General features: G+C 53.5%; 2 protein-coding genes across 3 annotated transcripts; one reads left to right on the top strand and one right to left on the bottom strand.

The window, feature by feature from the left end:
* The first annotated feature begins 1,673 nt into the window (after window positions 1-1,673).
* Window positions 1,674-4,038, top strand: FBXL15 (F-box and leucine rich repeat protein 15). Its single transcript, XM_004428005.3, has 4 exons — window positions 1,674-2,076; window positions 2,250-2,403; window positions 2,732-3,237; window positions 3,707-4,038. Exons 1-4 carry the CDS (start codon window positions 2,024-2,026, stop codon window positions 3,894-3,896), a joined length of 903 nt encoding a protein of 300 aa, XP_004428062.1. The 5' UTR covers window positions 1,674-2,023; the 3' UTR covers window positions 3,897-4,038.
* Window positions 4,039-4,159: 121 nt separating this feature from the next.
* CUEDC2 (CUE domain containing 2) lies at window positions 4,160-11,669 on the bottom strand. 2 transcript variants are annotated; one of them, XM_004428007.3, is made up of 9 exons: window positions 11,538-11,669; window positions 6,039-6,125; window positions 5,539-5,682; window positions 5,384-5,445; window positions 5,168-5,295; window positions 4,900-5,082; window positions 4,724-4,785; window positions 4,578-4,638; window positions 4,160-4,493 (listed from the first exon to the last, which is right to left on the bottom strand). In XM_004428007.3, exons 2-9 carry the CDS (start codon window positions 6,110-6,112, stop codon window positions 4,347-4,349), a joined length of 861 nt encoding a protein of 286 aa, XP_004428064.1. In that variant the 5' UTR covers window positions 6,113-6,125; window positions 11,538-11,669; the 3' UTR covers window positions 4,160-4,346. The 2 variants fall into 2 exon arrangements, with proteins under 2 accessions (XP_004428064.1, XP_014641177.1); XM_014785691.2 differs by having other exon boundaries at window positions 6,039-6,122; window positions 11,538-11,607.
* Between the last annotated feature and the right edge of the window lie 8,017 nt (window positions 11,670-19,686).

Genomic DNA, 19,686 nt, shown 5'->3' on the forward strand with positions numbered 1-19,686 from the left:
TTGCCACATGACCTGTTACATGCCACACGCGCTCCCGCCCCCACGAGCACGCGGCCGCGCCAAGCACACGGTATGGGTGTAGACTGGACCCGCGCCCTAAATCCAGGAGACTAACTTATGGAAGAGAGATCTAGGGAACACCGCCTCGAACCCTCCGGGGTTCTCAGTCTCGGACCCAGGAGACCCAACCCTGACCATTCGCCCAGGATGCAGCAGGAGGGATGTTAGTCAGACTTCAGAAAGAACTTCCTTGTTGCCTGACTTAGGTCTCTTGTCCGACTTGGGGTAAGAGGTTGGATGGGATGAAGCGGGACTGGAGGAAGTGGGGGACAGGCAACCCTTATGCCCTTGGCCAAGGTAGAAGAGGGCCCTGCTATTTTAAGAAAGCGCCGCTAGAGTTATTATGGCGACTGCTTTCCTTGGGAATGCCAGGGCAGGCAAGCGGCGACCTCGGAAGGAAGGGGTCTGTTCGGGCGGCCAGGGGGCGCGAGGACTTGCGAGGCGGGGGCGCGCGGGGCTCACCGCGGGGAGGGGCGGCGCGGGCTCGGCGTGGTGCTGAAGGGGACAGCGCCAGATTTGTCGCACTGCGCAGGCGCAGAGGCTCGAACAAAGCGGAGAGGGGGAGGAGGCGCGCGGCCCGAAGTGGTGCGCGCCCTTGTGGCTCTATCTTAGCAGAGGTAGGTCTACCCAGCTACCCCCTCCCCAAGCTGGCTGGCGAAGAGGGAGCAAGTCCATCACCCAAGTTGACCCTCTTTGGTCCTTCCCGGCTAATGGCTTCTCCCTTCTTGCTGCCTTGGGGGGGAGGGGCGGAGTATGGAAGGGATTCTGGGAAAACCAGGATGCCTGAGTTCTCTATCCCGACTCGCTTGACCCTGGACAAGGCGCTTCCTCTCCAGGGCCTCGGTTTCATCTTTAAAGTGAAGTGACAGACCTGCCCACCTTGCAGAAGTGCCCGAAGCCCTGATGAGATAATGGATGGGAAGCAGTTTTCTTTATGAAGAGGCAGGTGAAGCAGTTGCACCAAAGAGAGTGCAACCCTGCTGGGGGGGTGGGGATTGGGGCAGCTCCCAGCGACAGGGTTAGCCCTCGGTGTTCTTCACACCCTCCCCACCAATGGATGATGGGGAAAAAAGCACTGCTCCGGGGGTTCCCCGGAGCGGACCCTGGAACTAGGACCTGGGGACGCGGTGAGAGCGGCCCCTAGTCTGAGCCCAGAGCTCTGGAGCGTCACTGCCCCAGGAAGGGCTAGCCGCATACCCCACAACTAAACCCCCAGGCCAACCGAGAAACAGAACTCCTGGCGGGCTAAGCTGAGCACTCATTCTTCTCAGGACTCTAGACCTCCTGGGGAAAGGAAAGGGACCAGGCTGGAGATATAGTCTTTCTTAGCGCCCTCTACGTATCTCTCCCCAAGGTGTAAACCCATTCCAAATCGTCCGGGAATGGAAGGGACTGGATAGCCCTGTAGTTCACAGTTAACCAGGAATGGGAGATTTGGGCAAGTTTGCTTGATGAAAGAAGAAAAACGCTAGTTTCGCCCATTCAATTCATTCACCAATTATTGGGCACTTACTACGTGCCAGACAGTAAGAGCCTCAATAGTTTCTCCCCATTTTTCAAAGTCGCTAAACGCGACCGGAGGGCAGAGGGTAGGACCCGAATCTTGGAGTCCTGGCTCCGCCCCTTCTGCGTTTGGCTTTGCCTGCTCCTCCCATCACCACTTCACTCAGAGGCGGCCACTGGCCCAAGACGAAAAAAGAAGCCAGTCTCTGCTGCACCATCGCGTTCTCCAGGCTCGGGTCTCGGGCCATGTAGCAGCTGAGAAGGAGAGGTCTAACGTTACACCACCGGTCTGTTCCGCCCTCAGTTTCGGGATCCATCCCGAACGCTTTCAGATAGGATCCTCAGTGAGATGGCACTCGATTGAATCGGTCTGTCTCTACCGCCCAAGGAGGCGGGTTCGCTGCGACCGCTTCAAGGCCAAAGCGAGAAGACCTTACTGCGCACGCGCAGTAGACAGCCGATGGAGCCACCGATGGAGCCGTCCGGAGGGGAGCAAGTGCCAGGAGCCGTCAGGTACCGAGCACCGGAGGGGCCGAGAGAGAGAAGAAGGATTTGGGGGAGGGGAGCTAAACCGGGGCCGGGTCTGGGGGCCGCTTTTAGGAGGCGGGGCGCAGGAGCATAACGGAGGTGGACTCGCCGGTAACAGCGGCCCGGGGACGCCGCCGCCAACGCCCTTTTACCCGCAGGCTCCTGGACCTGCCCTGGGAAGACGTGCTGCTCCCATACATTCTGAGCCGGGTGCCGCTGCGCCAGCTGCTCCGGCTGCAGCGCGTCAGCCGGGCTTTCCGGGCGCTAGTGCAGCTGCACTTGGCGGGGCTGCGCCGATTCGACGCCGCTCAGGTGAGCCGGAGCCCCGCCCCCGTCAGGGTACCGCCCCCACCCCGCCTCCAGCCCAGCCCCCAGCCCCCAGCCCCCAGCCCCGCTGTCTACGCTTCCGAACCCCCTTGGGCCTCCAGGAATGCCCGGGAAGCATCCACCCAGCGAGAAGTACTCAAAGGGCGAGTACCGGGTATCAACTCAGAGGGCGCGCGGGTTCTCTCCTGGGGAGGGGGGGCAGGTGGCGAGTCCCGAGGGCGGACAGCTGCCAGGAAAGACCTCAGGGGCGGATAGGCAGCGCCTGCCCGGCCCTCGGGGCCAGCTGAGGGTCGAGGTGCCTCCCCGCCCGCAGGTGGGTCCGCAGATCCCGCGGGCTGCATTGGCCTGGCTGCTGCGGGACGCCGAGGGGCTGCAGGAGCTGGCGCTGGCGCCGTGTCACGAATGGCTGTCGGACGAGGATCTGGTGCCGGTGCTGGCGCGGAATCCGCAGCTGCGGACTGTGTCGCTGGCGGGCTGCGGGCAGCTGAGCCGCCGCGCGCTGGGGGCGCTGGCCGAGGGCTGCCCTCGCCTGCAGCGCCTGTCGCTCGCACACTGTGACTGGGTAGACGGGCTGGCGCTGCGCGGCCTCGCCGACCGCTGTCCGGCCCTTGGGGAGCTGGACCTCACCGCCTGCCGTCAGCTCAAGGATGAGGCCATCGTGTACCTGGTGCAGAGGCGCGGCGCGGGCCTCCGCAGCCTCTCGCTGGCAGTCAACGCCAATGTGGGGGACGCCGCCGTCCAGGAGTTGGCTCGGAACTGCCCGGAACTCGAGCACCTCGACCTAACCGGCTGCCTCCGCGTTGGAAGCGACGGCGTCAGGTGCCTGGGCCTGGAGTCGGTGGGATGGGAGGAGGGCAATCACTTGCTTAGCCTCTGAGGGTAGGGGCGGGCTGTAGTCGTCAAAAGGCAGAACTGGGGTTTCTGGATTTTTCTGCTACCAAGGCACCCCCATTCTGAACAGGAAAGGCCTCTAGGATTGCGTAGGCCAGAGCGCCAGCAGTTTAAAAACTTTTTGAACCACTATTTACACATTTGGAAATTTCACATGCAAAGTCAGATTTCTGGCTTTTCTTCAACAAGGGGAGAACCTTGCAATCCTGGGCGGAGCGGAGCAGCAGGTTCCCCCTTTAAAAGACAGGAAGTCTCCGGTTCACTGGAGGCAGAGTGTATGACCCCAATCCAGGCCCCTCCCTCGTGCGTGGAGGGAAAACATATGCCCGGAGCTGAAGGGAGACAGGAGCTTTACTGGCGACTACGTGCCCCTAGCCTCACCGCGCTCCTCCCGCAGGACACTGGCCGAGTACTGCCCGGCGCTGCGGTCGCTGCGGGTGCGGCACTGCCACCATGTGGCCGAGCCCAGCCTGAGCCGCTTGCGGAAGCGCGGCGTGGACATAGACGTGGAGCCGCCGCTGCATCAGGCCTTGGTGCTGCTGCAGGACATGGCGGGCTTTGCACCCTTTGTCAACCTGCAGGTCTGACCCGCCCGCCAGTGGGGCACAGCTGGACTGTGTGGCGGTGCCTGGCTATGAACTGTAGGGAAACTGGACTGTGGGGGCCTCTGGTGAGAGGGCAATGCCCTGCCCCACCCTGAGCTTCAAATAAAGAGCTTTTTTACCTCTTCTTGCCTGGCGCTGCTGCCCTGTTGGAGACAGGGGACGTGAGGTTGGGAGAGAAAGTAAGACAGACACACTACCCCAGCACCCCAGCTCTGAGGCAGAAATGACCAGAATGCACTCAAACCTGCTTGGGGCCACCTTTACTGTGTCCATGGGCAGCTCCAAGAGGAGGTTAACAGTGTGGAGCAAGGAAGTAGAGAAGGGGGTGGAGAAGGGGGACAGGATTAGGGCTGGCCCTGTGTGGGGGTGTAGGGCTCCTGCATCCCTCTGGGATCTGAGCCTAGAAGGCTCGGACAGAGTCCGGTGAATGCCTCAGTGGAAGCGGTACTTTCTGGCCGGCTTGAGGTTGATGTATGTGGCCTTCATCTCCTCAGCCTCAGGGTTCCGCACATCTTTGAATCGCTCTCCTTTAGTGCTCACTACCTGGTTGTCGATGTATCGGATAAGCTTCTTGGGGGCCTGTCAGGCAATCAGGCAGTGAGTCACAGAAGCCAGGAGACAGTCCCACCCACTCCACACCCCTAGCAGCCCCAACCCTCTCACCTCCCTGGGAGCCATGGGCCGGTGAATCTTCTGATCCTCTGCACTATCCACCATCATGTACCTGCCAAAAACTGGCTGGGTGAAGCTTCTGCCACCCTGGGAAGACCCTCTAAGGCCCAGCCCAGCCCAGCCCAGCCCAGACTTACTTCTGCAGGATGAAGGACTTCAGCTCATCCTTTTGGGGGCCTCTGAGGCGCCTGGGCAGGTCCTGCAGAGAGGGGAAGCCTGGTCTAGGCTGCAGGGCACCAGCAGGAGGAGCAGATGGGGATAGGCTCAGGATGGGGGCTTAACACTTTGGTGGGGGGCGTCTGGCAGAGGATACCTGGTTGGGGCAATCCCAGGCTGGAGGCCCCTCCTCCTTCCCCTCTACCAGCATCTGCACAGCTTCTTCCAAGTCCCCCCGAGCTTTGGCCAGCACCCACTGGGCCTGCTCCACCGAACAGGTAGGGAATACCTCCAGGAGGACATCCACCCCTGGCAGCAGCTCCTCCTCAGTGCCGGCTGCCTGTGGGCATAAATGTTGGCAAAAGGCAGTACTTCCTCCTTTCCTGCCCCCGAGCTCCCCCATCAGTACCCTCCTCTACCACTACCTCATCTTGGGTGTCCCCAGCAGCAGGAGAAGACCTAGTCTCTTCTTTGAGCTTTTCAGGTTGCTGCAGGGGCTCTGGGGAGATGGGCACCTGACCTTGGACCTCAGAGCTCTGCGGTTGCAGGTTCTCTTGAAGAGGCAGAGAGAGCATCAGGTTTGCCAGGGCTTTGGGGAATGGGGGTTACAAGTCACCCAAGTGCCCGATCTCCAGACGCACCTTTGTTCCTCGCACCACTCAACTGCCCTGAGAGCTTCTGCATCATGTCCCCTATTGTACCCCTAAAAAGACAAGGAAGGTGGTAAGAGGACAACTCTGCCCACCCTCCACAATCAGCTAGCCCCCTCCTCCTCTTGGCCCCAGCCAGGCCCCACCTTGGGATGTGGGCGAAACCAGGCACATAGGCCTCCATCATTTCAGTGAAGGCCTCCATGTCAAAGTTCTCCTCTGACGGGCCTGAGGGGCCCAGGTCCTCCAGGACCCCGAGCACATAGGAGAAGATGACCTCATCCAAGCCGCTGCAGGAAGGAGATAGGACAAGCCCTGGGTAGGACACTGGATACCTCCAGCACCCCCACCCACCCTGAGACTCCAGTCCTCTGCTTCATGGGTCCCATGAGCCAGACCTCAAGCCTTGAGGCCAGCGAGTATCCCACCCTCCCTCAGAGCTTTGGTTTCTCATCTGTCCAACAAAAGTGACAGGGACAGGATAAGAGGAAAGGCCATACCAGCAAATCATAATCAGCCCTCCCCCACCTCAGGAATGAGGCAGAGTGCTTCCCACCCCGCTCTTTCCATTGGCCAGAGATCAGAGTACTGCCCAGCAGCTCCAACCCTGGCCCTAGCAGGATCCTTCTAGGAGAGCTGCTTCTACCTGAGGTCAGCCTCTGGGAGGTGTGTCTGGACAAAGGCAAGGAGGGCTGCACTGACAATCCTCTCCAGCTCCATGCTCTCTCCTCTTCTGAATGGACACAAGATGTAGGTTCGTCAAGCCATCTTCTGCTTGCCCCTACCCACTAGGCCCAGGGGTGGCCAGCTCCTCCCTCCGCCCTGCTATGGAAACCATTTGTTGATCCTGCCCACAGCTTCCAGCCTTCCCCCACTCCCTCAAGCAGAGCCACAGACCCCTGCCCATCTCTCCACCTCCTCCAGCCTGAGACAGGGCAGGGCACTGTCTCAGGAGAAGGCCTCCAGAGTGGAGGTTCCCCTCGCCCCTCCCCCTGACCTCTCCCCAGCTCCCCACCCCATTCCCCAGCAGCAGGCCCAGACCCTCTGGCAAGAAGGCAAGGTCTTGGGGTCACATGCCTCCTGGCTGAGGAATCCCATCATTGAGAGGGCCACTTAGCCCCCAAGTCCAACCACAAGTGGCCCATTGTCCAGCCCCGCAAGGAGCAGGCCTCAGGACCGAGCACAGCCCTTCCCCCACCCAGAATGGGCCACCCACCCTCTGCACAAAGGGTCTTTTCTGGCTCTGGGGCCCAGCTAGAAGGGGAAGTCTCTCATGAATTCTCTCTTCCTGCCCAATCCTTGCCCTTCCAGCAGGTTGGGCCTATCTACAAAGGACTTTCCATCCTCCTTCCCAAGGTCTACAGAGCTCTACAAGATCTGGCCTTTGCCTACCTCTCCAACCTCACCACTCTCTCCTCACTCCACTCCTGCCCCACCAGCCTCCTTGCGGTTCCTCAAACTTGTCCAGCTTCTTCCTACCTATTCCCCAGATATCTACATGTTCACCCCCTCACCTCCTCCAGGGCTCTTCTCAAATGCTGCCTCCTCAGAGAGACCTTCCCTGACTAACCTACCAAAAATAGGTATTCCTCACACTCCCTAATCCCTAACCCTGCTTTATTTTCTTTCTTTTTTTTTTGCTGAGGAAGATTGGCCTTGAGCTAACATCTGTGCCCATCTTCCTCTACTTTATATGGGATGCTGCCACAGCATGGCTTGACAAGCAGGGCGTCAGTGCGTGCCCGGGATCCAAACCTGCAAACCCCGGGCCGCCAAAGCAGAGCGTGCGCACTTAATCGCTTGTGCCAGCGGGCTGGCCCCTGGCTTTATTTTCTATTTAGCATTTACTGCAGCTTAATGTTATTTGATGTTTATTTGCCTATTGTCTGTCCTCCCCCATAGAACGTAAGCTCCAAGAAGAGAGAGGTAGGGGGACTTTGTCTTATTCATCAGTATAGCCTTTGCACCTAGAAAAATGCCTGCACATAGCAGGTGCTCAATAAATATTTATTGACTTATTTCATTCCCACCTACATGCTTTTGACTCCCAAAAGTCTGTATTTAGAAGTCAGGAACATGTAAGTGGTAATGAATGGCTCCAGAACCATAGGTCCAAATGTCTGCTCATCAACCCACTCAGAAGACTCAGAAGCACCTCAAATTCCACCTACTCCAAACTCATGATATCCTCCCCATCTGTGTACATCCCCCCTCCAAATATGCACCTCTTGCTGTTTCACCGGCTGACACAACCATTCACTCACTCAGCTGCCAAACCTGAAATTTGGGGATTACCCTTGATTGTGCCCCATCTCAACCCCACCAAGTCCTAGATTCTAGTCCCTTATTAGTCTCCATTCTAGCCACTTCTCTCCAACTCCAGTCTGGCTTCTGCTCCAAAAGCTCTCCCAAAATTTCTCAGGCTAAGGTCAAGAGTTACTTTCTCAGGTTTTGATCTAATGAGGTTAAACCAAATGAGCTTGCCAATACTGCCTGCTTTTGAGAAGAAAGGAAGGAAGGGAGGGAGGGAGGGAGGAAGGGAGGGAGGGAGGGAGGAAGGAAGGAAGGAAGGAAGGAGAGGAAGGAGGGGAGGGAAGGAAGGAAGGAAGGAGGGGAAGGAAAGAGGAAAGGAGGGAGGGAAGGAAAGGGAGGGAGGGAGGAAGGAAGGAGGGAGGGAGGGGAAGGAGGGAAGGAGGGGAAGGAAGGGGAGGAAGGGAAGGAGGAGAAGGAGTGGAAGGAAAGAGGAAAGGAGGGAGGGAGGAAGGAAGAAAGGGGCAATTTCCTATGGTTTCACAATATCTGCCCTCTCAAGCAGCATCAATGTTGGTTTCTGAGGCATAACACTCTCCTGTTTCTCTTCTACTTCTCTGGCCATTTCTTCCCAGGTTCCCTTCTCTTTCCCCCTCTCCTCTACTGCCCTCTAAATGTGGCGGCAAAGTTCAGGCTCAAAGCTGCTCCTCCTCTCTCCTCACTCTGCACCCTCTCTCTCTAGAAGATCTCATCTGGGCCCACATCTTTATGTACCAACTCCATGTCATCAATTCCCAAATGTCCAATCCTCTAGTCCAGTCTCCTTCTCTGAGCTACACATTTGTACATCGACCTCTCTAACACCTCCATGTGGATGACTTAACATGTCCCAAACTGACCCTCCCCAAATCTTTTACTCTTCCAAGGCCCTCTTCAGTAAATTCATGCCCACGCACCCAGCTGTTCCTGCCACAGTCTGGGAATTATCCTTGACGTCATCCTACCCCTTGCCTTCCCAAATGCAATTAGTCACCAAGCCCTGACCATTCTCTCTCAGCACATCTACTTGTCTCCATCTCTACTCCCACTCTGCTCCATCTCTTGCCTTAACTGCAAGAGCTTCCTAACCCTTCTCCCCACTACCATCTTGCCCCCCAAAACCTATTCTCCACAAAGATCATAATTGTGTGATCTTTACCAAAAATCATGTTTTTCCTGTTTAAAATCTTCCCCCTTCCCTTCAGATAAGTCCAGATTCTTTCTGTGGCCTTTGATTCGAGGCCTTACCCCTGCCTACATCTCTCCAGCCTCACCACGCACCACACCCTCCCCGGATCACTCCCCTCCACCCTTTCTTTCAGTTTGCCAACACTCAAGCTCTCTCATGGTAAAGGCCTTCGTGCAAACTGTTTCCTCGGCCTGGCCAACCTTCCACCTCCACCCCTTCACTTGTCTGACTCCTCACCTTTCAGGTCTCAGTTTAAAATTTCTTTCCTCAAAGGATGCTGCCCCTGACCCTCTAGAACTGGTTTGGTCCCTTCCATCCTACACCCTCATTGCAGACTGCACTCTTCCTTACTTAGAAGGACCTTTCACAGTTACAATTAAATAATTATTTGGGCAATGTTCATGTTTCCTCTAGTTGTTTCCCGAGGGCAGGGACTACACCCCAGGCTTATTCATCAAAGTACACTCCGTATCTCCCGTAAAGTAGACAATCAATAAACAGTTACTCCCCACCTTACAGATGAAAAAACTGAAGCTCAGTGGGTATACTGACTTGCCCAAAGTCACCTGGCTTGACCGTGGTAGTCAAGATTTAAATCCAAGTCGCCTAGTTGAGTGTATATTCTAGGGGCTACTCTGGGGATGGGGGGATAGCAAGACTTCCAAGTGGGTTGAGACAGGGCTACCATCTATAATCACAGTTCCTTGGTCCCCAGTGGTAACAGAGAGTTGCTGTGACAGCACAGGGATCACTTTGGACAGCAGGACTGAGAAGCCCTAGCCTACCAGGGGAATGCCTGCCTCTTGCTCCAGATTCCAGCATGGGCCCTGGGGAGGAGCAGAACTGTTCAGATAAGGCATACTAGATCCCATCATGCAGCTCTCCCAAGAGATCAGCCCCCTACGGAGACCTACATCCACCCTGGGTTACATCAAATCCTGGTTGCTGTCAGTTGCCTAGCAACCTCTGCTGGGACAAAGGCCATGGATGCTGCAAGAAAGCCAGGTTTCTAGGGAAGAAGCTCTCAGGAATGTGTCTGATGCCTCTAGGTTTCTAATCAAGGTCTAGGACCAGGGAGTTGTTACTGGGACACTCCTCACTGTGCCCAAAGAAAAAGTCTTCCTCCCCTGAGCTTTTGCTCTAGCTTGTCTCCTAAAGGAACATCCTCCTTCCTCCTGTTCTTGGGCTGCCCAAACTGTACCCACCCTTCAAAGCTTGCCACTTCTTACTTTCACCCTTCTCCATCCCCCTAGCCTTCCTCAGCATTTCTTTCCTGCCCAGAGGCTTCTCCTCCACAGTTCCGGAGTCAGGGAATCTGCGGCCTGAGCAGCCAGCCTTCTGCAGGGTTAAAACATGATTTCCAAGAGACTTTTCAAATTCTGGATGTAGCCCACAGAACTCCATTACTTCCTGGGGAATCCAAGTCAGGGCTCACTGGTTAGTGGCACCCATAAAATGTGACTGTTGTCCCGTCATGAGTCCTGTTTAAACACCTCTGATGACGGTAATAATAGTTAGCATTTACCGACTGCTTACAATGTGCCAGAGATTGTTCCATACACTTTACATGTATTAACTTACCTAATCCTCACAATAACCCTAAAATATAGATACTAATATTATCATATTATCCCATTTTTACCTAAAAGGAAATGGAGGCACTGAGAGGTTAACTAACTTGCCCAAGGTCACAAAGCAGGTTAATGGCAGATTTACACTCAGGCAGTCTGGCTCCAGAACCCTTACTGTTAACCACTACACTACACCACCTCTCATGATGCAAACGGTGTGGCTCCAGCTTATATTCTGATCCTCCTCTCTTGCATGGCTGGCCCTTTTGCCTAACTGAGAATCTTTGCTCACACCATTCTCCCTACTCAGAACGTCTTTCCTTTTGCCTCTCATTCTGCAGGACTCACTTCTTTCCTGCAGCCAACTCTGACTGTCCCATCCTCACTGCCCCCAGCGGGACTGAGAGCGTCCTCAGGATCAAGCACAGGCCTGGACTCTCCAGATGCTTGATACAGATTCTCTGGACCAATTTAAGGGAGACTCGGGTTAAGAGTACCATGCTGTTCCCTTGGGGTGGGGAGGTGCTCAAGGTGGAGGGAGGGCAGAAGGCCATGTGGGAGGAGTCCTGGGGCACTCAGAGGATCTAGCATGGAGGTCTTCACTGCTTCTCCTAGCCCCTGTGAAACCCGGCTCCTGGGGCCCTAGTCCCATAACGCAGGTTCCAGAGGACATCATTGTCCCCTGACCCCCAAGTCAGGTCTTAGAAGCGCCAAGGACACTGAGGGGTACAAGGGATTCAGGCATCCAAAGTCAGGCGGGAGCACAAACTGCGGGGGGAGGGAACACAGGAAGTGGCACCGCGATGATGGCGGACCCCTGAAGCAGAAGCTCCCTAAACAAGCTAGCGGGGTACCCGTAAGGGGCCAGAACAGGGGACCCGAGGGCACGGGGATGCGGCTGCGGCCCTAGGGGACACATGACGAGGGAGGCCTCAGCAAGCTGGGATGTGCCTTGATACAGGCCACGGCGAGAATCAGAAAAGGGGGTCCGGCGGGCCCCGGGGGGTACCGTGGGGGAACACACAGGACGGGTACCCTGGGTCAGCGCTCTCCGCGACTCTCCTAGCCCTGGGTCGGGGGCTGGAGGGGGAATCACCTGCTCCGTCGGGCGCCACCGGCGACTTGTCCCGCGCGGTGCAGCTCTCATCCCCCAGCCCCACCAACGAGATCAAAGGCGGAGCCCAGAGCGGTTGCCTTCCAGAAGCGCAGCGGTAGCCATTTTTGAGAAGGGCAGTTGCCCACAACTGGGCGGGGCTCCTGCTCCCACTCTCGTTTGTCTCCGGGTTTTGGACGGGCTCTCGCGGCGGCCATTTTTGTTGCGTATAGGGAGGAGTTAGGCGTGGAGGTCCTGCAAGTGGGGGGAGTCGCAGTGGCTGAGTGCATCCCCGCCTATTTCCTTGTCATCTGCGCGGGACTGAGAACCTTTCAACCCCAGTGTCTTCCCGTCCGCCTTATTTCCTCACCCCAGAATCTCCGCCCTCAAATCCTGTAGCTTTCTCCCCGTCTCCTTGTGTCTCCAGTCGTTCCACAGACCCATGGCTCCCTGGTTGGATCTGGTGGACCCAGGCCTGGTGTTCTCCAAATCCCAGTGTGTTTTCCCCTTCGTTTCCAGTCCAGGTTCAAGCCCAGTCACCCAATCAACTCTTAGGTGCTGACTTTCCCACCCTGTCTGTCCCCTTTGCATTCCCTTAACAGCGATATCTCAAGATCAAGGTGGGTTACAGGGTCTGGGTCTTGGGACCATGGAGCCTGGTTTGATTGGGGGAAGGGCAGCAGGTGATCTGGGTGAGGCTTGACTTGAGCCCAGATCCAGGATGGCCTGCAGGTCGTGCCTACCCCAGTGCCTTGACGCCCATGTTGGCAGGGCTTCTCATTTAAAACAGGACAGCTGAACTCCAGGACCTAGCAGGCCTCAGCTTCCTCTTTTCTGTTCCTGCTGCCTCAGCTTCCTGGTGCTACCCTGTGGGGAAACCCACAGCTATCCCTTCCCAGGAACCCCACAATGGGTCATGAGGGAAAGAGTTCCCTTAAAGGATGAGCTAGCTCATCCCCAATCAGCAGGGATGAATCTCTTTTCAGGACTAGTCCTCTTGTAGGGTGCTGGGGACCCAGAGACTGTCCCTGCCCCCAGGAGCTCACAGTCCGAGGTAGAAAGTCCCATCCTCTCCACTAAGGACTGAGGCAGTGCCAACATATGGAGAAAAGGGGATCCCTGCTCCCTCCTCCAGCCCTGTCCCTCACTGCAGGCTCCCATATCCCCACTAGGGTTCTCTGGCCTCTAAAAGAGAAAGACGTTGGCTGCTGTGGAGAGGAGGCAGGAAAGGGGAGGGAGGAAGTAAGGAGTACATTTGGCGTCGCTTCTCCCATAAAAACACTGCTGCTGCCAGCCTGGCGCTGCTGGGGTTAATGAGGGGTGGGGTGACAGCCACTTTGAACTCTGGCCAGACAGGCCCCTGGGAAGGGGGTGATGGGTAGGTCAGTCAGCCCCAGGCCTCTGCCAGCCCTCTAAAGACGTGGCCACCGTCCCTACCCTCTCCGACCCCCCACCCCCCAACCCCTGCCCCAAGTCCCCCATCCTCCTCCCCCTCCATTGCACAATACTGATGACTCTTCTCTCCCTACCACCCTCATATGGGAACTTTCAAGTTTCCTCACTAGAGCTGTCCCTAGTCCTGGCCCAAGACCCCTGCAGCCATCCCTGTCGCTGTGCCTTTCCCCCCTCCCCCACTGCCTGTTTCTTGGATGGCAGTTGGATGTAGCTATCTAGATAACATTATCGGAACGAACTTCCTGAGTTTTTGGGGAGGGATGATGGGAAAGAACTCTTAGGGGGAGGCCCTCAACTCCTAGCTCAAACTCCGGAGGGTCCCAACTCTGTGCAGCAGGGGTCAGGTTCTGGGGTCAGAGGACAGAGGGTGGGCTAAGGAGAGGGACCACCACAGACACAAGGACACACGCAGACTGTAAGGCAGGGGCTCCAGGGAACACTTGTCCTGCTCGGCATTCCGCAGCTGGCTGGACCTTAAGCCCTTGATTTTCTGTCCCCTTGGGTCTCAGTCTCTCCCTCCCCAAGACAGGAGCAGACTCCACCTGCCCTTTGGGTGCTGCTTGAAGCCACACCTTGAAGCCACACGGGGTGAAAGGAAGTGAGTGGTGTCCCCTCTCCATCCCCTCAAATGAAGTTTGCAGCTGGTGTTTGGGAGGTGGGGTCTCCTCACCTGATGGGAAAAGCTAGAAGCCTGTGCTGAGGCTTCCCCTCCCACACCAATGCCCCATCATCCAACCTCAGAGTGAGAAATTAGGCTTGAATTAGGCCTAAAGGTCAAGTTTCCCAGATATTAAGAGCAGAGAAAGAACCCAGCTGGCTGATTTCAAGGGGTGGGAGGGACTCAGTCAAAGACTGAGGTGAGGAAGGGGACACTTCGAAGGATGGGGGCGGCTAGAAGGGGGTCCCCGCTCTTGCTTGAGGTCAGAAAGGGCTCTCTGGGCAGGGTGCCCGGCCCTCCCACACCTTCCTCCTTTCTCAGAATAACCAGGATGGGGCGGGGGTGGGAGTTGGATGGGGCGGAGTGGGGGCCCTATTTAAGGAGCACTCTCGGAGAGCATCACTGCAGATCCAGCCCAGGAGAGAGAGAGGAGGCTTCATGGGTAAGTGCAGGCCCCTTTCTCTCAACTCGAGCAGGGTGGGGTTAGGGTGGCTCCTGAGCCTGCCAGCTTGCCTTTCCCTCTCCAGGGGTAGGCTGCAGCTCTGCCTTGTGAGTGGGAATAGCACCCCAGCCCTCAGTTTAACTCTCCAGAAAGTGAAAGTGCGTTTCAGGAAATCTTTCTCTTCCACTGCCTTGCCTATCCCAGGTACTTCAGCTCTTCCCTTCAGGTGTGGAGATTTTCAGGGAGCTGGGATTCCTGGGCTCCTATGTTGGGGATCCACATTTTGGGGGTCCCCTTTGGTTCAGGAAGCCCCTCAGTCTCTAGAGAGATGCCCTTCTCAGTGCATATGTTCTGGCTCTTCCTCCAGTCCTTTTCCCCTCCAGCTCCACATCTAGCCCCACCAGGAGCACATCTGGGCAGGAGGTGATGGGACTGACTCTGAAGTACCCATGGAATTCCTACCACAGCCCTGAGCCTACTCCCCTCATATCCTACATCAGTTCCTCTTGGAATTTAGAGAACCCTTGCCCCTTTCTCTAGCTATGGGGCCCTATTTTCAGCTCCAGGCTCAGGCCCTGCCTGGGATAGGAGGAATCTTGAAATCTCAGGGTCCTCATCTGACTCGTCCTGGGAATGGAGGAAATTCACAGAAGAGAGCATGAGAGGGCAGCATCAAGGCTGAGAGAACTTCAGCCACCTGGCTCTGAGAACTGAATTCCATAGGCTGTGAGCTCTAGCAAATGCCCTAGGGACTCAGTTCTGGTGCCCGGCTGTGCTACACCGTCCATACCAAGGCCACGGGGAAGCTGCTGGCTCAGGTTCATAGCGTCCCAGTGAGGTGCTCCTCCAGGCACCCATCCTGCCACTGGCCAGATCTTTTAATAACTTCAATTTGGGCTACTCTTCTGCTGAAAGACTTCAGTGGCTCCCCAGAACTCCTTACCTTGCCATTAAAGTCTTTCATAGTATGGCCTCCACTTAGCTTTCAAGCCTGATCTTCCATTGCTCCCTGGTCATAACCTGCCCTCCATGCTTTTACTCATGCTGATCTCTCCTCAGTTCCTCTGGGGACACCTCTTTCCCTCTCTGTGGAATCCTATACATCCTTCAAAGCCTCTCTCAGATGCCTCTTCCAAGAAGCCTCTCTCAACTCCCCAGTGGTGCATACAATCTTCTGCAAATCCTCCACACTCCTCTCCAATGGGGCTCGACTCATGAGCCCCATGGTGTCTACTCCAGTGTTCTGCACCTAGTAGCTGTTCAATAAATGTTCCTTGCATTTTGTTGAGTGTGTCTCATGTATGATGAGGCACTTTGGCCTACAGGTTAAAGCTACAGCTATTATTATTATTATTATTAATTATATCGACATACAGTGAGTTGATAGTTTCTGTACAGAGCTTTAGCACAGTGCCTGCACCTAGTAAGTTCTCAGTTAAGTGTGTGAGGTTGTTATAATTCTTATTATCCTCCCTTAAGTAGAATGTGAGCTACCCAGTTGGGAGGTAGGATAGGGCTTAAAATTGGTCAGTCAGGGTTTATTGAGTGAAGGGCTTCAGATCAGATGCCAGGGTTGGGTAAGGCTGGGGTGAGGCCAGGAGGAGGAGGCCATCAGGATCGTGGCCCAAGCCTTGGGTGTGGTGGCCCAAGCCTTGCTGGGATCTAGGAGCTCTGGATTGCCACCTACTGTGTGACCTTGGGTGAGTCACTCCTTGCTGGCTCTGGTTTCCCAGCATAATGTAAATTGAGGGGGTTGGGCCAAGTGAACAGCAAGGTCCCCGGCAGCCTAGATGTTTTATGAGTTCTAAGCTTCTAAGGGTTAAGTTCAAAGGAAAGATCAAAGAAGGAAGCATCTCAGCTCCCTGCAGGGTTCCCTTATACCCACAGGGCCTGGAGAGCAAGCTCTGGGGTTGGAAGTACCCGTGTGGCATGCTGGACTGAGCTGAGTGACAGCACCTCCTTCAAAAAACCTGTAATCAGGGGCCCTCCTCCCTCATGGGGGCTGGGGGATAGGGGTAAACTTGTATGCAACCTATGAACATTTCCAGGGCATAAGTGGAAGCCTCAGGGAAGAATGTCTGTAAGCAATGCAGAAGTTGCTCAGAGATGGGGGAAGTTGAGAGACTTCAAGGGTCTGGACTCAGAGGATAGAGAGGGAAGGGGATATTGAACGCACTTTATTTGGTATGAGACTCATGATTTACTTGAGACCGGCCTTGTTTCCAAAAAGGATTTGAGGAGGCTTACCAGCATGCAGACAATTCTCCAAGATGAAAACATAAAATCTGTGACATAGATATGTAGTACATTTAAAATGTGTATCCTTTTTGACCCAGAGATTCAGTTTACTTATTGTTACTATTTTTATTTTTAGTTAGAAATTATTTCAAAATTGCAGAAAAGTTGCCAGAATAGTACAAAGAATTCTTGCTTACCCTTCTACCAGATTCACCAACTGTTACCCTTTTGCCATGTTGCTTTCTCTAATCTATAGCCCTTATTCAAATCTTGCTAACTGTCCCAATAATGTAATTCATAATGATTTTCATTCTGGTCCAGGATCCAAAACAGGATCTTGCATTGCATTTAGTTTTCATGTCTCTTTAGTCTCCTTTGACCTGAAACATCTTCTCAGACGTCCTTTGTCTTTTACGACATTGACATTTTGAACAATAAAGACCAGTGCGGGGCCGGCCCTGTGGTGCAAGTGGTTAAGTGCGCATGCTCCACTGCTGCGGCCCGGGGTTCGCCGGTTCGGATCCCAGGTGTGCACCGACGCACCTCTTGGCAAGCCATGCTGTCGCGGCGTCCCATATAAAGTTGAGGAAGATGGGCATGAATGTTAGCCCAGGGCTAGTCTTCCTTGGCAAAATAGAGGAGGATTAGCAGATGTTAGCTCAGGGCTGATCTTCCTCACAAAAAAAAAAGACAAGTGGGGTTGTCTCTCAATTTAGGTTTGTCTGATGTTTCCTCACAATTATACATTACTGCTGAATTGATGTTGTGTTTTCTCAGTTTAACATATCAGAAAGTACATGATGTCAATCTGTCTCTGTTAAAGAAAAAATTTTCAAGACACTTGATAAATATGGTAAGAAAGACTCTATTCAAGAAAGACTGCTGCTGGGCCGGCCCTGTGGCTTGGTGGTTAAGTGCGCGCGCTGCGATGCTGGTGGCCCGGGTTCGGATCCCGGGTGCGCATCGAGGCACCACTTCTCCGTTCATCCTGAGGCTGAGTCCCACATACAGCAACTAGAAGGATGCTACGACACACAACTATCCACTGGGGCTTTGGGGGGAAAAAATAAAATAAATAAAATCTTTAAAAAAAAAAAAAAAAAAAAAAGAAAGACTGCTGCTGGCCGGCCCCGTGGCTTAGCGGTTAAGTGCATGCGCTCCGCTACTGGTGGCCCGGGATTCCGAGCCGGGCGCGCACCGACGCACCGCTTCTCCGGCCATGCCGGGCCGTGTCCCACATACAGCAACTAGAAGGATGTGCAACTATGACATACAACTATCTACTGGGGCTTTGGGGGGAAAAAAAAGGAGGAGGATTGGCAATGGATGTTAGCTCAGAGCCGGTCTTCCTCAGCAAAAAGAGGAGGATTAGCATGGATGTTAGCTCAGGGCTGATCTTCCTCACAAAAAAATAAATAAATAAATAAAACTGTTTAAAAAAAAAAAAAGAAAGACTGCTGCAATAGGGTTAAAGTGTCATCCACCAGTTTTCCCTACTACACTACTAGGTTACTATTTTTCACTTTGTAATTAGTAAATATTTTATTGGAACATACTTTGAAACTATATATAAATATCCTGTTTCTCATCAAACTTTCACCCATTAATTTTAGTATCCATGAACGATTCTCACCTGAATCAATTATTACTATGATGGTTGAGAATGGTGATTTTTCCAATTTCATTACTCCTTTTACTGTAAGGAAAAGCTTTCCCTTCATATTTATTTCCTTAGTTAACATGAGTATGGACTTATGGTTCCTTATTCTATTCAGTAGGTTATAATCTGTTACTGTGATAATTTGTTTTGATGCTTAAATTGTTCTTGATTTGGCCTGTGAAAGTCCCTTCAAGCTGGCTCTTTCGTTCTTTTGACATTTTTGAGCAGTCCTTTATTTTCTGGCACAAGTTGTTCCAGGCTCATCTTGTATCTTCCCTGCTGCAGCTGTGGAATCAGCCATTTTCCCAAGGGGCCTGGTTTCTCTTAGTGGAGAACGGAATTAGAACCAGAGATCTGGGTGCTGGCTGTGCTTGTTGCTACTAGGGTGTCATTGTTCAATGATTCCATTTCTAGTTCTAAGACTTTAGATTCTACAATGTAACTCTTATACATGTGAACAAAGATGCACATTCAAGGACATTTATTTTCTCATCACCCTCACTATTTCCAAATAAGCCCAAGCCATCATCTTCTTTTGCCTTTTTTACTTCAAAAGCCTCCTAACTGGTCTCCCTTTTTCCACAATGGCCCCTCTGCAGTGTCTTTTCTACACAGCATCCAGAATAATAATTTTTTAAAAATCTGATCACATTCTCCCCTGCTCACAACCCTCCACTCCCTAAGAATAAAATCCAAAACTCTCAACATGGCTTCAAGCACCACAGGATCTGGCTTCATCTCTAACCTCATTAACTACCACTTTCCTACTTGCTCGCAAGACAAGGACATTCTAGCCACAGGATTGTTGTACCTGCTTTTCTCCCCGAGGTATTCAAATGGGTTGTAAAGGTCTTTATTAGGTCTCCACTCAAGTCACCTTTTCAGAGAAGCCTTCCCTACCTATCCTATTGAAAACAGCACCCTATCATGCATCACTATCTGCATTACATCATATATTCACCCATTTTCCTGTTGTCAGTCTCTATTTCTCTACATTATACCTCTAAAGTAAGCTCCCTGAGGGAAGGGACTGGTTTGGTTTTCTCCCATAGCCCCAATGCCTAGAATACTGCATATTGCGGACTCACAAATGCCTGTTGAGTGATTGAAGGTAACTTTCACTCCTTGGGGCTTTTGCACCCATCATGCCCTCTGCCTGGCTTCCCCCTCACCCTTCTCTTTGCATGGCTAGCTTCTTCTCATTCTTTAGATCTCAGTTTAAATGTCACCTCCTCAGAGAAGCCTTCCTTGATTACCTTATTCTAAGTTAAGTTCCACTACCTCACTTGCATTTTCTATTTCAGCCTCTTATTCTGGCTGTCGTACTGATAACAATTTCCCTTTATCTGTTTGCCTGTTGCCCCATCCCCCTGTCTCCCCACTAAAATGCAAGCTCCATAAAGGTAGAGACTGCCATGGCTATCTCATTCACTACGGTATCCCCAGGGCCTAGAACAGTTCCTGGCAAATAATACGCACTCAAGAAATTTGTTGGATGGACTTTTAATAGCTAAAAACTGGAAAGAATCCAAATTCTATAGAATATTGGCTGGCTGTTCAAGAATGAGGTATGTGCACTGGCATGGAATGATGTCCAAGATACACTTAATGTAAAATGCAACAGGCAAAACAGTCCAATTCCTTTTATGTAATTAATACTAGTGCACAGCAAAAAAAAAAGGAAAAATAATGGATTGGA

Source organism: Ceratotherium simum, chromosome 6 (genome assembly GCF_057802395.1).
Source record: "Ceratotherium simum simum isolate JZ-2026a chromosome 6, ASM5780239v1, whole genome shotgun sequence".
NCBI lineage: Eukaryota > Metazoa > Chordata > Mammalia > Perissodactyla > Rhinocerotidae > Ceratotherium > Ceratotherium simum.